The sequence below is a fragment of the Tenrec ecaudatus genome, chromosome 4 (genome assembly GCF_050624435.1).
Source record: "Tenrec ecaudatus isolate mTenEca1 chromosome 4, mTenEca1.hap1, whole genome shotgun sequence".
NCBI classification, from domain to species: domain Eukaryota; kingdom Metazoa; phylum Chordata; class Mammalia; order Afrosoricida; family Tenrecidae; genus Tenrec; species Tenrec ecaudatus.
The window spans coordinates 202,211,867-202,228,926 of NC_134533.1; the positions used below are offsets into that span (position 1 = coordinate 202,211,867).

The 17,060-nt window shown below is 54.2% G+C and overlaps 2 protein-coding genes across 2 annotated transcripts in view; both read right to left on the reverse strand.

Annotated features, from left to right (window-relative positions):
* Nucleotides 1-3,054: 3,054 nt before the first annotated feature.
* On the reverse strand, nucleotides 3,055-6,465 carry C4H3orf62 (chromosome 4 C3orf62 homolog). Its single transcript, XM_075547361.1, has 3 exons — nucleotides 5,907-6,465; nucleotides 4,774-4,859; nucleotides 3,055-3,577 (listed from the first exon to the last, which is right to left on the reverse strand). The coding sequence occupies exons 1-3, from the start codon at nucleotides 6,275-6,277 to the stop codon at nucleotides 3,312-3,314; spliced, it is 723 nt and encodes a 240-aa protein (XP_075403476.1). The 5' UTR covers nucleotides 6,278-6,465; the 3' UTR covers nucleotides 3,055-3,311.
* Nucleotides 6,466-6,936: 471 nt separating this feature from the next.
* Nucleotides 6,937-17,060, reverse strand: part of USP4 (ubiquitin specific peptidase 4) — a 34,533-nt gene continuing 24,409 nt past the window's right edge. Inside the window, exons 14-22 of the mRNA XM_075547360.1 lie at nucleotides 14,796-14,987; nucleotides 14,176-14,264; nucleotides 11,960-12,175; nucleotides 10,190-10,260; nucleotides 9,864-9,982; nucleotides 9,471-9,620; nucleotides 8,719-8,822; nucleotides 7,776-7,864; nucleotides 6,937-7,457 (exon numbers count right to left, since the gene is read on the reverse strand). Of these exons, the coding sequence (XP_075403475.1) occupies nucleotides 7,299-7,457; nucleotides 7,776-7,864; nucleotides 8,719-8,822; nucleotides 9,471-9,620; nucleotides 9,864-9,982; nucleotides 10,190-10,260; nucleotides 11,960-12,175; nucleotides 14,176-14,264; nucleotides 14,796-14,987 (1,189 nt within the window). The 3' untranslated portion in view covers nucleotides 6,937-7,298. The remainder of the gene's footprint in view (nucleotides 7,458-7,775; nucleotides 7,865-8,718; nucleotides 8,823-9,470; nucleotides 9,621-9,863; nucleotides 9,983-10,189; nucleotides 10,261-11,959; nucleotides 12,176-14,175; nucleotides 14,265-14,795; nucleotides 14,988-17,060) is intronic.

Sequence of the window (17,060 nt, forward strand, 5' to 3'; positions counted from 1 at the left end):
GCTCCTGGCCAGTTCCTACCCGAAGTATCCTTCCAGAAAGCTTCTGCAGGCAAAGCTGATTCCTAGTGGCTTTGGCATCAATGCTGATGGGCTGTAGCTGGGGGATGGTAGGTGGGGGTGCCTTACAAAGTAGGGCGGGCCTACTTCCCGCCTGTTCTGGGCTGTAGCTCCACTCTACAGTTTGCAACTAGCAAGTTCTAAAGCTTCTATTTATTCTTGAGTCTGCCTTGTTTCTATTTTGATTCTGTAATCCAAATTGCAGTTTGGTGTTTCCACGGAAACAATCCGGTGATTGTTTGGTATGCCAAGATGAACTGCGGGGGAGAGAACCAAATGACGTGAAACATTTATAAAGTTTCTCAAACACTGCCAAGGCCCACTCTCATCTCCCCAAGAAGCATTTGGCCCAGCTGGTTGCAAACCTGGGGACAGATTCCTGCTCCCCTGCCAGCTCAGTCCCCCACCACCACCCCAAGGCCACACTCTAGCTCTAAGTAGCTCCAGCACTCACATGGAAGACAGGAGGGGAGGCCTCCCTGGGCGCCACAGGAAGCCAGGCCTAGGAATGAGTGTCCCCCCCACCCCCGCCTAATCCGCCTGCTTCTCTAAGTCTCACGTGCCTGAGCTCAGGCCTCAGCAGTTGGATTGCTTTACAGAACAGCTGTTTCCATGGGGAGAGGATGGTCCTCACTCAAAGATTTCAGGGTGAATTAAATCTGAATTGTCACAGAAACCCTTTGCTGAAAGGAGGAAAACTTGTCTGTCCTGCCAGGGAGAGCCTGACCTTGTCCTTCACTCCCACTCACCCAGCAGAAGCAACAGTCCCATCTCAGCCTTGCCTTCTGGCTCAGGACGATGTCCCAACACACTCACTCCCTTTACAAAGCCCCTCCTGGGGAGGGACCTATCTCTGGCCAGCGATACAGCTCTGAGAAACAGCTCTGTGAGGCCTAAAGCCCCAGTGCCTTCAGGGAAGCACTGCCCCCTGCCGGGTCCTCCTGAGCACTGCTCTTGGGGAGCCTGAGCTGCCCACTTCCAGGTCTGGGCAGGTGCCTGGTCCCAGTAGCAAAAGCCATAGCTGGTTAGGAAAGATGAGGTTTCAGAAACAAAAGCAGCACCCCCAGCACCTTTCCATTCTTTTTACAGAAACGACCGTGTCTGCTGCAGATAGAAAATGCAAGGGGGGAAACGGGCCATAGTCCCCATATTCCTATACCTTCCCGCACGTGTTCATGCACATAAATGTCCATGCTTGCTTCCTGAGTACATTGTTAATTTTAGATGACAGGGTTGCAAAGATCATTTTTATACATCCTTCATGAACAGTGTAACATTCTCCTGTTATCGTCCATGACTTTGGTGCACCTGTCCAAGCTAAGGAACCAGCACTGGTCCGTTTCTATTAACTGGGTTCTACCAGTTTTTCCTTTAATGTCCTTTTTCTGTTTCAGGATTAATTCAGGACAATCCAATGCATTTAGTCACTGTGTCTTCTCACTCTCTTCGAGTCCCACTTATTTTCCATGACCTGGGCCATTCTGAAGGAGCCCTGCTGATGTGGTTAGCAGCTGGAAACCACCAGCCAGCTCCCCAAGAAAAGATGAGATGGGGCTTTCTCCTCCTGAAATGAGTCAGTCTTGGAAACCCACAGGGGCAGTTCTGCCGCCCCACAGGGTTGCTATGAGCAGAAATAGCTTGATGGCGAGGAGTCTATTTCTTTTGCTGACTTTGAGTACAGGCCAGGTCACCTGTGGAAAGCCCCTGACTTGATCTCATGATTAGACCAGGGTTTCAAGAATACCAAGGAGGTGACATGTCCTAAGTCACTGCATCCTGGGGCAGGTGACATCCACATGACACCACATGCTGACCTGATCCTTAATCACTTATGAAAGTATTTGCCAGGCTTCTCCACTCATCTTTGAAAACAAGTCATTCTGTCTAGTTCTGTCTTCAACTGGGATGGAGAGATGTGCACGGAGGGAGTGGCATTAAGCTCCATCCCTAAAGTAGAATATACTATTTAAGATGGTCTGAAGAGAACTGTAGGGGAGTTCTCTTAGAGGGTCACCATGAGTTACATTGTCTGGACAGGAATGGGTTCAGCTTAAGACTTTTTAAACAAAAATATCAAGTAGGCCAATGTCTACCCAGCTTGCCTGTTCTCCACCAGACGGGGACAGTGGAAGCTGGATACTCTAAGATTTCTGCTCATTCCCTCCTGTTCATCCTGCTCATGGAAAAGAAACCAGGCCTCCAAGAGATGTGGGTACTTACTGAGGAGCCACCTTCCCTAGAACCCAAGTGGTGGATGGCCCAGATGGGAGCCAGCACACAGGCTGGGGGATGGCCAGGGCCTGGCCCTGCCATTGCTCCCAGGGGCTCGGACTCGGGCACTGCTGGGCTGGACCTTGCTTGGTTGTACAGGAATCCCTAGACACAGAGCCAGGGCGCCATTTCTGAAGCCTTCCCAGCAGTGTCCTGGGGCTGGTCACCTTCCTGGCAGGTGGCCCTATAGAGTGGGTCCTTTGGTCACTGCACCCCAAGGACAAAGATTATCCTCCCCAGCTCTTCCACCTGGCCTGCCTTTGCGTCTTGCAAACCTTCCCTGTGCGCGCCTCCCTAATCCACCTTCCCATCCCAGTCCAAGTGCTGGAGACCTGCTCACCAGCTATCAAGTTTCCAGAGAAATGGTCAGTTTGAAGGATTTGCCCAAATAACCTCGGGGAGGGTCTTTCTTTCCAGAGGGTGGGGCTGGAATCAGCCCTGTTAAGCTGCTGCCTCTGCTTGATCCGGACAGTGCAGCAGCCGGCCCCTCCCTCCCGCAACACTGTTTCCCCAGCAGGGTCACTGCAGTGGGAGCTCCTTGTGGCCTCTCAAGGTCTCCAGTGGACAGAAGGAGGGGAGCAGGGCACAGGAAGGCCTCCTGGGGCTACCCCATCAGGACGGGAACAAGGATGCTGTCAGCCACTCAAGCCGTGGCCTGTGACCCTCTCCCAGGGGTCCACATTAAAGAACAGAAGAAACACAGAAGAGGCCCATCACCCACCCTGATCTCAGGTGCTGGGTGTATTGAACAGCCATAAAAACATTCAAAAGCGTAAAAACAAAAAATTTAACAGTCTTTAAGAAACATTCCTAAGTAACAGAATATCAAAACTGGGATCTCAGCACAAAAAGAGGCACAACGGGTGTGGCTACAACTGGTGTGGCAATTCAGAGGCGGCCACTCCCTGAGAACACAGGGCCACGGCTGCGAGTGCTCGGCTCCGGACCCCAAGCCTCGCAGTCACAGCTGAAAGCAAAGCGTCCTACTCAATGTGGTGCTTCAAAGAGCTCATCAGGTTGTAATCCTCCTCCAGGTCCAGAACTGTCTCAACAATATTGTGATCGTCAAAAGCCTGCTTGAGCCCCCCAGGGTCAACGTCCCAGGCCTTCCGAGGGCTGTCGTCCACAAACAGGGCCCAGGCCTCCTCCTTGAAGGGAGAGCTGTCATAGCGACCACACATGCGGTTCAACTCGTTTTCAAATTCTAGTTTGCCAGCCAATTCTTCAATAGTCCGGATGCTCGTATGGTCTTTAAAATAAGAACATTCGGGGGTGGTAGGGTGAGAGAAGGGTTAAAGGGGAGCTGATATCAAGGAGTTCAAGAAGAAAGAAATGTATTGAAAATGATGGTGCCAGCAAATGTACAATTATACTTGACCTAATGAAACGTTGGATTGTAATATCTATAAAAGCTCCTAATAAAATGTTAAAAAATAAGAACATTCAGTCTTATAAGCCCAGTGAGAGGTTTTCAGACATGTCAGACACAAGTTTAAAAACAACTGGTCACTCTTCAGGTATCATGCAAAATGAGGCACTCCCACCTGGGGCAGGCAGGCCCACAGAGTGGCCAAATGAAGGTGGACATTTATCAGACCCCAACTATCTGCCAGTCCCCAAGGACAGTGCTCAGAGAGGGTCACAGAGTTGTGCCTGCCTGTCCTGGCTCCCAAGGAACTCCCTGACCTGCAGGGACAAGGTGTGATGGGTACATGGTAACCGTGTGGCATGGCCAGGGTCATGGAAGGGGCAGGGCAGAGGCAGTTTCTCTCTGGGGAATGGAGGGCTTCGCCAGATGGAGTGGTGGGCTGGCAGGAGTCATGCTTTGTAGCCTAGAGCCAGCACCTCTCCGCACCCTCACCCCCAGGTCTCCTTTTAACCCCCAGAATCTGGATGCCCTTCAGAACAAACAGCTTCAAGCAGTGCCCAAGGCACTGCATCCCCTTAACTACTAGGGACCTTCTAGAAGTTTGTTGGAAATGGAATAAAAAGATCATGACATTTTGGATGCCCTCTCCTAAGAGTTGTTCACACCAAGGACGCGTGCATTTCAAACAAAAGGCCTGACGGGACGTACAGGGCCTCTGTGGGCAGGGATTCTCTCAGGGGGGGTGGACTTGTCGAGAAGCTTTTGGTTGATTTTCACCCCTCAGCCAGACTGCTTGCTGTTCTCTTCCTGTCAGCAGAGCTGTCACACTGCAGGGCCGCTGTCTCTTGTCCTGATGAAATGGCCTGTTGTCCCCGCCCCAGAGGTGGTCCTCACTCTTGAGGGGAGGGACAGGACTGGGGTTTTTTTTTTGAGGGGGCTCACTGCTCTGCATGCAGATCCTGCCATGAGCACAAATCTGCCCACTGAAGAGCGTGGCTCCAATCGGCCATTGCTGCGCCGGGACCTTCGTGAGGGGAGGGGTGCCTCCTCACGGAGATGCTGTCCTCCGTACTCACCTATCATATCAAGCAGATCCTTTGTGACTTCTTGACTAGAATTGCTGAGTGGCATGTCAACCTTCAACTCTCTCTCCACATCTTTCCTGCAGCTCCAGGGGGGAGGGGAGGAGGGAAGGGGAAAGGTGGGGCGTTAGCTCTTCCTTCAAGAAACTGCTGAGGGACTGTGTTAGCTGCCCCTTAAGGGTGAAGACTTGTTATCCACGCTGTAATTAGAGGCCACTCAAAAATGGCTCAGTCAGTGACTTCATGTGGCTAAATGCATCATGGCCATCACGGACTGTGCCTACAGGGGACAGCCCACAGGGAGCCCGGATGGCAGCAGGGCCTGAGTTTCCTTCTGAACACATCGCCCACGATGAACACATCACCCCCAAAGCATGTCCGTTTTCCTCTCCAGCCATGGCTGACTGGTCTTGCACTTCCCTTAGTTAACTCTTGCACTTCCCTTAGTTCAGTGGTTCTCCACCTGTGGGTCGAGACCCATTTAGGGTCGAAAGACCCTTTCACAGGAGTTGCCCGATTCATAATAGTAGCAAAATGACAGTGATGAAGTAGCCACGAAAATAATGTTATGGTCGGGGGAGTCACCACCACATGAGGAACTGCATGAAAGGGTCGCGGCCTGAGGAAGGTGGAGAACCACTGTGTTGGTTCGTGCCGTCTGTAAGCCGGAAAGCAATAGGGGTCTTTATAGGGGCAGGCTGTGAATTTCGGCCTGAAAGTGCTCGTCAGCAAAGTGCTAAGAGCCCTTCCTCCGGATCACCTGGGACAAGCGGTGAAGTTCCCTGGAGGGCAAGGTCTAAGCAAGCGCTGTGGGCAGAAGCAAGAATACAGCCTCAGCCGGTGGGACAACCGACCATCCCCCACCCCCCCTCCCAGGCGCAGACACTGGCATGAGGGGGGAATTGAGATTGTTTCTGCAGCACCAGAAATTACTCAAGAACCACATACCTTAACGTTCACACCCCCTTGAGTGGTCTCTAAGAATCGCTTGGCATCTAGGACAGGGTGGGAAACCACCTGCTTCTTTCTGGGCCTTTCTTGAAACTGGGAGCCTCCAGGAGGAGCTAAGGGCTGGGCCCTACACTCAACAAGAACCCGAAGGCCACTGTAAACTCGATTCGAATCACCTTAAACTTTCTTTTCTCCAGTTCTCCCCATCGCCCGCAGCTCTCCAGAACGGCCTTTCGGGCGCTAAAACGGAGGGGTGCGCCAGGATGTTTTCCTTGCTGATCAGAGGTTTTCGTTGGGGGCAGAAAACGTGAGCTTTTGCACTCAGCGGGGCAGGGCCGGGGGCAAAGGCGGGGTTCTCGTTCTCCGCGGCGGCGGTGGCACCGGGGCCGGGCACCAGTGGGCGTCGGCGGCCCAGCAGCTGCTGCGCCACCACGAGGGGCAGGGGCCTCTGCGCGCCCGGGCACTCCTGGGAAAGACTGGCTCCTTCACAGGCCCGGTCAATGGCTGCGGTCAGCTCCTTTCTGCATCTTCTCAGTTTCTCGGACATTTCCCCTACAAGGCACCGTGTCTATTATGGGATGCATTGGAAATGCAATGGGCACGACCACGTGCACGGGCTGGCAGGCCACCCCCGCCGGATGGGGGTTCGCATCGCCACAGCGCCAGTGGGCTGGACCTGCTCTCGCCCTACAGGTGGGCAAGCAGGGTTCCCCCCCCCCACCCGGTAGTGTCCCTACCCCTCCCTGGTTCTCCCGGAGGAGCCCGCGATCCGGCCGCCCGCTTGCCCCCAGGCCCCGCGCCACCCTCGGGCCGGAGCCCGCAGCCACGTCCTCACCGAGCAGCACCGACACTGCCCGCCAACGGTCGCCACGCGTCCCAGCCCCACGGGCCGGGTTAAAGGTCAGACGTCACGCGGCCCGCGTGCCCCGGAGGGAGAGTGCGCAACGGGCCGGGCCCACCGGGAACTGTCCAGCGGCCCAAACTCGTGGACGGCCTCAAACCAACAGGGAGGACTAGGAGCACGCGCCGCTGGCTGGGATCCCGGTTCGGTGCGGCAGGCCCCGTGGACCCGGGCCGGTGCGGCTGGCCTGCGGAACCGGTGGGCGCCACAGGTGGAGGGGCAAGAGAGGACAACCCGAACCATCTCGCTTCCGCTGGGGACGGGAAGCAGGCTGGGAATTCCAAGAAGGCTCTGGGGAGAACCAACATTGCTCAGGGAATTTATAAATCCATCTGGGGCACAGCAGGGGAGAAGGGGCATGGTGTACTCAGAGCTGGCTTCCCTGTGAGTCACTGGCATCGGGGACCCCAAACCCAGACCCCGGGTACCCTGCAGCACCCTGCCCCATCCGCCCGCCCGGCAGCAGCTCCGGGTTGTACAGAAACCTCTCACCGCCTGTTTAAAAAGAAAAATAATCCAGTCTCTTGGACATAACCCTTCTGAGCAAAGTCTTTTTTCCTGTCTTCTGCCCATGAAGAAGGGCACTCTGTCTGGGTTTCAGACTGAGGCGAGCGCTCTTCAGAGTCACGGATGCTCTCGTGGGGGTCCCCGGGGTGCCGAGGCAGCGTCAGTTAGTGTCCATGCTGCAGGCCTCGTCGTCCCCCATGCCCTGCTGGGAGTTGCTTGGTCTTGTGCTGCCACCAGAGCTAGGGAAAGTGGGGACCGCAGGCGTCTGGTAGGGCTCATCATCCCGACGCTGGTAAAACAGCACGTAGGCAGCTTTTGTCTGCAAAACGAGAGGGACCAGTCTGGCTGTGGGTACAGCAATCAGGGCCAGGTCTGGAGTTTGTGGTCACCCTGGTCAAGGCACGCTCCGGGTGTGTGTGTGTGGGGGGGGGGGGCGGGGCGGGGGAAAGGGCTCTCCTCGGAGGCAGACCATGCACACCACCACCACCAAGTCCAGAAAGAACGGCAGCCAGCTCTCTCGTTACACCCCCTCGCTCGCACCATCACACCAGGAGCTCCAAACACAGGCTAGCCCCCAACCCAACCCACTCTGAACGCACAATGGTGGGAGAAGGGCCAGCAAACACAGCCTACTCACCACGATCTCATCTTCAGAGGCCAGGGACACGTTGCTGTCGTCAAAGTAATACCACTTGCCGTTCACCTTGTTCTTTGCATACGCCGTGTCTGCCAAGCCAACAGAGACAGCGCCGTGGCCATCACCCGAGGATGAGCCTGCCCAGCTCCCTTCCCAGGTCCCACCTTAAACAATGCTGCCACCCTTCCTGGCCACATACTCACAGTCCATCATGAAACAAAAGAGAAAACCTGAGTTGAAAGTAATTCCTTTGGGTCTTAACCCAAAAGATAACTCCACTTTTGTTTCTCATCTATTCCCTCTCAAGAAGACCCCCCCAAACGTAAGAACGGAACTGTCTGTCAAGAACAAGGTTTTATCCTGAAATGCCAGGACACCAGGAAAGGTCGGAGTAGGCCAATCAATGGCAGACTTCAGGCTGCCTGTGTGCAGCGGTCCTGAGCCAGGGGTCCCTACCGGGGCTGTCATTGCTGAGTCACGTAAGACAATGGCACCCGCCCCGCCTCGTCGGTGCAGATGGTAAGTTGGCGCCTCTGGAGCCCTCAGGGGGCCATGGTTAGAGACATGGTGGGTGCTAGGGTGTGATGTGTGTCAGACACCTTAAATGTGTATTTCTCTGAGACTGACAGTCAAGAGTCTGTAGCTGGCTAACAGTTCCGTACAATGATCCCAGCATTCCCTCTCAGCCAATTCTCCTGACAGCAAGATGTGTGTATGATACTGTGGCCGCATTAGGATGAAATCTACCTGGAGCAACTGAGAGGGGACTTCAGTGAAGTTGTGGGAGAGAAGGCCATTCCCCCACCCCTTCCCTTTCAGTGGCCATGAATGGACAGGTGAGGGCAAGAGTCCAAGGTGGAAGGACAGTGGTCAGCCTGGAGCCCAAGGCCAGGGCAACGTGACGCAAGCTGGTTGGCCAAGGTTCTGCACACGAGGAACTTACAGTGGCCAACTCCCATGGCACCATAGTGATTGGACACAGCGATGAGGTCATACACGTAGGGCCTTGCCGACCGGTCACACACGAACTCCGACATATTCAGAGCCCTGAGCACAAACAGAAACAGCCCAGAGACATGTGAAACTCATGCAAAGAAGTCAGAGGAGCCCAGCAGCACCTGTTCGAAAGCCCCCATCCCCACAGCAGAAGGGCCTATGCCTGGGTCCTGACCAGACAATGGGAGAAGCTCCGAGAGCAGACTCGGAGAGGAGGAAGGAAGGGCCTGGCGACCATCAGTTCTGGCAGCTGTTGCCCCAGAATCACCACCGGGGCTGGCCTCACTTAAGCCAAAGAACACAGGCTCAGAAAGCCTCCCTACATTGTACTCCTGATTTCAAACACAATGAATAACTAAAATAGTGCTCTCCCATCTCCACTGGCAGCTCCTGTATGCTCCAGACAAGAAAGCATTACAAAGCACGTGTGCCTGTGTGGTCGCTGTTGGGCTCCCCTGGGGTCCCTCGCCAGTCTGGCGGCAGGGCTCCCGAGGGGCTGACAGCAGCGGAGTGGGAACCGCCCAGTCCTTGCCAAGCCCGGGAAGAGCTTCTAAGGAAAGGCTTTTCCCCAAGGATGGGACAGTGGAGAGTGAAGGGCAGCCCAGGAACACACCCCCAATGAAGGAAAATCTGTGACACAAAGCCAGCCGCCAACTGGCCCCGAGTCGCTGTCTGGTGTGTTGCTTCCTGGGGACGCACCTGACCGGGAACTCCACGACCGTGTCCAGCTTGTCCCTCCAGTATCTGTTGTAGGAGAACCGCTTCAGGTGGACCACCAGAATCTTGGGCAAGGACCACAGGTCAAACTTCTTTGTGGCCTGTTGATGTTTCTTACAGTTGGGACAGTACCTGGAGGGGAAAGAGCGACCTCTGCTGAGTGGGCGGGGGTAGGGCAGCCTCCGGGGCAAGGCCCAGTCTAAGCATGGCCGCTTCAGGGCAGGGAGGTCTCTAGCCACCTAACAAGCAGAGCTTGGTCTGCAAAAGAGCTCACCCAGCAGAGGCCGCATAAGCAAGTGACAGCAAGACAATGCAGAGGTCCTAGTGTGTGTGCACAGGGCGAGGGGAGGCCTGCTGACAGCGGGGGCTGCATACCAGGGGTCGTGCTCCCCAAGGGTCTCCATGGTGGTGAAGAGCTCGATGCAGTCCCGCAGGGCCACTGAAGTCTTCTTCTTCTTCTGCGGCTGTAGCATGCTCACGTGCTTGTCACAGGCCTGCAAGGAACCCCGCGCTGAGACCAGGGCTTGACAGGCTTCTGGGAAGCTTAGGCTTCATTGACAGAGGCCGCTCTCAGGAGCCTCTGACCGTGAATGGCATCTCTAAGTACCGTCTGCTCCCAGCTACAAACAGAACTTGGCATGGTGCTGTCAGACAGCGGGAGACCAGCTCACACCAGAGACCAAGAACCCTGAGGGACCTACTTCAGACTCCTGCTCATCATAGTAAAGATTCCGGGTCTCGTTGTCCCAGTCGATGGCCAGTGTGGATCGCGCTGTGGAAGAGCAGCAAAGTGTCATTCATGTCAAGCGGGGCGGGGCGTCTCATGGGGAGAGACTCTCCAGGGGACACAGGTGGGAAGAACCACATGGGGCCATGCCACCAACCCTGTCACTCATCACCTGCCCACTACTACCTGCAGAAAGACGATCAAAACCCACGAACACCGAGCTCGTTCCAGCTCAGAGTGACTCCATACAGTCTCCCTAGCCTCCTTTTCTCCCACGGAACTGAACCACAGTGTGGAGGTCAGCGGTGCATGTCTGCACAGCAGTACCGCAAGGGGACCCGGACCCATTCCCCCTGCCCACCCAGCAACCCCCCAGGGTGGAGTAGAACCGCTAAGTGGCTGAGACTGGGGTCTTTGCGGAGCAGCCAGTCTCGTCTTTCCTCCGCAGACAGCCTTAGGAGGAGAGGAAAATGAGCCCCAAGCCAAAGGGCAGAAAGCAGTCTTTGTGAATGGCCAGCTAAGGCACTGGGACCCCTCGTAGACAGCCTGTCACCCTGCTCCACTCCACAGCTGAACAGGCAACACAGAAAGGGTTTGGATGACGTAATTTTCAGTGTCATCCACAAATATTCTTATTCTTCTTAATCACATAGACATGTAAAACCTTCTTGGCTCAGAGGCCATGGGAGAAAGAGGTCGTCAGCTGGCCTTGGCCCTGAGGCCCCAGTGTGGGGCCTCCTCCTTTACACTGAGGGGTACGTTCCGAAAGCAAGGCTCCCACTGGCATCACGGAAGATGGGTGATGTCGGAACCACTCCAGTGAGCAGCTACGAGCACAAACCTCACCATGCTGCGCATTCCCTACATCCCTTCCAGGCAGGGAAGCCGTAGGAGACAACGACCTACAGCCACGAGGAAAGGAGACAAGTGGGCTAACAGATGAGGAAGCGGGCAGACAGGACACTGGAACAGAACTAGTATCGGCTCGGTGGCAGGGAGTGCACAAATCCAAAGAGCTAATAAGCTCAGTAAAACCCCAAGCAAAAAACACATACGTGAATCCATGTCAAGGGACTTATCTTCAAACCACTGGAAACCGATGAGAAAAGCTGAAAGGTGGTCTCGTGGGCCACGCGTGCTTCCCGTACACAAAGCACACCGCTATGTCCAAGGACACGCCTTCCCCGTCTGCACAGCCCTGGCAGTGCACAGCCACTGAAGCCCCTGGGCGGGCATCAGGGACGGGAGTATTCTTAGGAGTAAAACATACATGCAGGACCTGGTCTGGTTTCCAAAACTCCCTGTAATTTTGGTTTGCATTGTCTCATTTGTTCATGTGAGGGTGTGTTTCAGAGGTGTAGTGTCACTGGAGGTCACCCTCTTAAAGTTGTGTTATAATTTTCGGTATATAAAACCCAGGGTTGATGAACCTATAGGGACAGCAAGTAAAATAAGGGTTTCGGGGGGGGGGGGAGGGTGATATGTGTGTGTATGCGTGTGTATAGACACTTACTTCCCTCTGAGGCCATTAAAGACCCAGGAGAGCTGCCCACACAAAGGCGCCGTCTGAAGTAAGCTATGCGGGGGGCTTCAAGCCACAGCGCCGCTCGCTAGGAGAGCACAGTGTAGTGGGCACTGGGGGCAGCTATTCTCAACTAGAACTGACCAATCGGCATCGAGACTGGTTTTCAGATAGGTCCTGAATCCCACCAAGAGCCCAGTGAAAGGTCAAAGTGCTGCTTACAGTTGAGTTTAAGAAGTTTCCCATCAGTTGCGAGTGAATTGATGTCGGCAGTGCCGTAGGAGTTGACAAGGCTGAAGGTGAAAAGTCTCTTGGGGCCTTTGGCCTTCTTTTGGTCGGTCTCACTGGGGTCACTGCCCAGCTCTTCCTCCCCACTGCCTTCCGTCTCCGAGAGCTGCTCTTTGCCTTCGTCCTGGTGCTCCATTTCCTCCTCTTCTCCTGACACACAAACGGAAACAAAGTACAGACGATTTGCCACCACTTCGATGCTGCACGGCAACTTTTCAAAACCTGCTGTGGTGCTTCCCTCAGATTGCCTTCTCGGTGTGTGAATGTACAACTGCCTCTGTACAATGACAGGACACTCACACGGGACGCGCCACAGCCTCATGACAGGCGGACAGGCAGAGGCTCAGAGGAGTCCAGCCAGTCACCCCAAAGCAGGAAGGCCGTCAGCAGGCCTGCCACCCCTAGTGTGCGCATCCTTGCCACGTAGCTAGTCTACCAGATTTCAACCTCACCGCTGTGCCCACGGGGAGGGCTAAAACCCCACACACACGCAAGACTCAAGACAACTGGAAAGAAACGCAGTTGAAAAGTCAATTCTAAGATATTTAAGAAGAGATACTAAAGAATCAGCTCCTCCCACAGAATCGCTGGCTGCACGTACCTCCACGTGTGCATGAGGTGCCTGCTTGGCCCCACAAACCCAGCAGACAGAGATCTCCCCTCTTGGGGCCTACAGTCCAAGGGGCACTACAGTAGCATGAGTGACTTCAGCAAGAGCTGGGACAACGCCCACAAGGTGATGGCAAATTCAGAGGGATAGATTCAAAGGTCGGTGAGTATGTTAGCAAAGAGGATAGAAAGGTTAAGTTTTACATCGGAAGAACAGTCAGCCTTGGGAGTATTCGCAAGATCAAGTTGGGCCCAGGACAAGCCAGTTTCTTTGGGGACATGGGAGCAGCAGGGTCACAGAGGAAGCTGTGGTCTGAGCCCCAATCTGCACTACTCACACAACCAGCCTCCGTGAGACCCCAGAGCCACTGGACCCAAAATCAGAGGCTCCTTTCCCGCCTCAGCTCATGGGGCCCTAGAAGCCACTGCCCTGCCCGCTGACCCTCAGAGAAAGCGCCGATGCTCGACCTCGCTGATAGAGGAGAGCCCCTTCCACTGCAGGAACTTGGCCCCTGGGGGGCTATCTCAGGAACCTTCTTCTAATGCTGCCAGGATCAGACGCCTCACAGCGGATGGGAAGGAGGGGCCCCTAAAAGCAGCTCTGAGCTGGCAGGAAAGAGGCCACTTCAAGTCAAGCAGGACCCGAAGCCAAGGTGCCAAGACTCATTTGTAGGCGCCAAAAGGAGGGACTGCTTGATCCTGACCAGGGAACTTACAGCCCTAAAACACCATGAACCAGTGGGATGATCCAGCAAGGCCCAGCGACCTGGAGGTCAATGTCCAGGACCATGGACGTCCTGAAGAAAGGAGTCTAGAGCACAGAGTTCCCACCAAGGAGAATTCGTGGCACCAACTGGGCACACATCTCCGGTTGTGGAGGAACAAAGCTGGCAGATCACCCAAGCCCCATAAAGTGAGAGGGACGCCCACAGTGTGAGTCACAAATACCCTCCTGTCAGAGACAGCTTGTCACACGGTCACGCAGGACAGCGAGGGCTTTTCAGACCATGACGTCCTCCCTCCATCCCTCTCTCCCCCAGCAGAGGTGCTCGAGAGCTGACCACCCTCCTTCCTGAATAGATAGACGGGAGCACGCAGACGCAGACAGCTTTCTCCGTCTTCCTCCTCAGGGACCACGCTGACCTGACAGTCACTGGCAGGCAATCCCACACTGCAATGGAGAGTGACTGTCAGGGGACCAGCTCTGCCAACAGATCCCAGCAGCAGATCGAGCTGGGCAAGCACCCACTTTGTAATCTGATTCCAACAGGTCAGAATTCAAATCCTGTGATTTAATCACCTTGGACCCGACACTCAATCCCTCTAGGCTCCGACGCTTGGCCCAGACCCCTAAGTCTCCGAGAAAGCCCATGCAGACGGCGCTACAGGTGCCGCCGGTGTGCGTCCCGGGGCTGCTGCTCCAGGCAGGGCCCCCACCCCAGTCTCAGCCTCCCTGGCCCATGCGCACAGCACCTTTAGAAGAAGAGGGAGGTCAGGAGGAATGTGGTCAGTCACAGCCCCACAGCACGGCGAGCGCTCACCTTCACAGCTGCCCCTGGAGCCATTGCAGGCCCCCGGCTCCAAGGGCGAGCTGCCGCACTCAGCAGGCAGAGGCTGTTTTATATAGCGGCTGCAGAAAGAGACAGAGACGGGCCGTTGTTGTAACACTCACCCTTGTCCACTCCGACTGCAAAAAGAGTGCACGATTCATAGACTCAGCTGAACGCACAAGAAACGTAAGCATATTATATTCATACAAAGGCTCAGTACTTTTAGAAATTGGGAGGGACCCAAAAGAGCACATGTCGAATTGAACTGAGTCACTGAGAATTTAAGGAACTGCTTCATGCCTTCCAGCAAGGTCAGCCTGCAGCAGCACTGACAACCATTTCCCGGGAAGGTTAGTCACCACTTCCCAATGACCATGGAGCACTTCAGAGGTGATATTCAAATTGAAACGCTATCAAAGCACTAGGCGCCCTAAACCAGCTGACACAGAGGTGCGACAGAGGCGACCGCAGGCGTGGGCGCCCGGTGTGCTAGCTGCTCTATCTAACAGCCTCCATCGGCTACCCAGGGGCCAAGGGGTCCCACGGGTGCTCTGCAGGATCGCACCTAGCTTGAGCTCTGACAACATCAAAACCGCATCTCTGCCACCAACCTGATACGCTCACAAACAGCCTGATACAGGGACTCAAGGGTCAGCTTGTGCTTGGGGACAGAGACCAGCAGGGGCTGCCCATATAGCACTGCCCCGCAGGACGTGCTGGACGGCCGGGACTTCCTCTCCCTGAAGTAGACTGGCAGCGTGACACATTCGGAGCCGTCCACCGAGGTGCTGCAGACTTCGTACCTGTGTCAGGAGGAGAGGGCGCAGTCAGCAGCAGGCCCGAGGGTCAGGGGCCGTGTACAGCTGTGCGAGCTCTTCGAGCGGGCGGGCACCCCCTGGCAGAGCTGCAGAAGCTCTTCCAAGAGGAGTCTGGGTTATGGGCCCACAGAAGCGCACCGCACCTCCCCCACCTTGTTCTGCAGCCACGACCTCACACTCGCAAGGGGACCTTGGCTGTCACCTGGACCATCACCCGGCACCACGGTCGCCTCCTAACACCCAGGGGAGATCAACTATTAAAGATGCATAGTCCAGTGTTCTGCCTTCTAAAAACACCTAAATATTCTATCAGAATGCATACCCAGAATATAGTCAAAGATCCATTTTGGGTTTTTTTTTTTTTCAACCAAGGAAGTAAATGTATAAAAGTAATTGTTTGCCATATTTGTTCAAAAACACTGATGTAAAAGAATCACATTTTTGAAGATCATAAACAACCAACGAAATATTAAATAAAAATCAATGATTTTGAAAAATGTTTGTTGTACGCAGTGAGGGGGAGGGGGTTTGAAGAGATTTAAAGAACTCAAGTCACTGCCATCAGGTGCTGCCCACTCAAGGATGCCCGAGAGGGCAGGTAGAACTGCCCCTGTGAGTTTCCTAGACTAGCTCTTGACAGAAGAAAGCCTGTCTTTCTTCCAAAGAGCGGTTAGTGGTTTCAAACTGCTGACCTAGCAGTTAGCAGTCCAACCTGCAACTTCTCTGTCACTGAGGAACGCGAACTGAGGTTAAAATCAAGGGAAGCTGGCTGTAGTGTCTCCTCTTCCTAAAGGGGCAGAGACTCACTGCTTTAATGTTTGAATATTGAGAGTCCTGGAAAACAGTCCTGATGGCAGCAGACACAGGAAGAGAACGTTTCCAAGGAAAACTCACCAAAATGCCCATTGTTCAGAATGGGCAATGCTCTGGGGGGAGGACCCTGTGGGCCTGTGGAATGGTCAGGAACCACCTGACCTTAGAACAAGGCTGGCCCAGGTTCCAGGTCTCACCTTCAGGCTGCTATGACCAAGGGCAAGCACCCGAACCTCTCAGTCTGCTTATTCATTGGATAAAGGGGTTATCCACTGTAACAATTTGGTGATAACTAAATAAGGCAGTGTACAACATGTTCAAGAAGTATTAATGTGGGCATTTATAGAGGTCTAAATACAGGCATGTACATATGTAAATATATTTATATATGAGGATGGAGAAATACATCTATGTGCATCTATTTATAGGTTTAGTAGTGAGGTAGCAGATGGACATTTGGGCCTCTACTCAAGTATTCTCTCAATGCAAGAACACTTTGTTCTATTAAACTGGCATTCCATGATGCTCACCTTCCCAACACAATCGCTGAAGACAAAGCGGGTGCAAAAGCAAATGTGGTGAAGAAAGCTGATGGTGTCCGGCTATCAAAAGATTTAGCGTCTGGGGTTTTAAAGGCCTGAAGGTAAACAAGCGGCAACAAAGCCCACATGGAAGAAGCACACCAGTCTGTGTGATCACGAGGTGTCGATGGATCCGGTATCAGAGAACAAAAATCCTATCATTGTGAATGAGGGGGAGTGTGGAGTGGAGACCCAAAGACCATCTGTAGGCAACTGGACATCCCTTTACAGAAGGGTCTCAGGGAGGAGATGAGCCAATCAGGGTGCAGTCCAGCACTGTTAAACATACAACTTTCCTCTAGTTCTTTATGCCCCCCCCCCACCTCCATCATGATCCCAATTCTACCTTACAAATCCAGGTAAACCAGACGAGGTACAGTGGTACAGATAGGAACTGGAAACACAGGGAATCCAGGACAGATGAACCCCTCAGGACCAGTGGTGAGAGTGGCGATACCAGGAGGGTGGGGGGAAGGTGTGGGAGGAAGGGGGAAACCGATAACAAGGATCTATATATAATCCCCCTTCCTGGGGGACAGACAACAGAAAAGTAGGTGAAGGGAGACTTCAGACAGCGTAAGACATGACAAAATAATAATTTATAAATTATCAAGGGTTCAGGAGGGAGGGGGCGGGGAGAGGGGAAAAATGAGCTGATACCAAG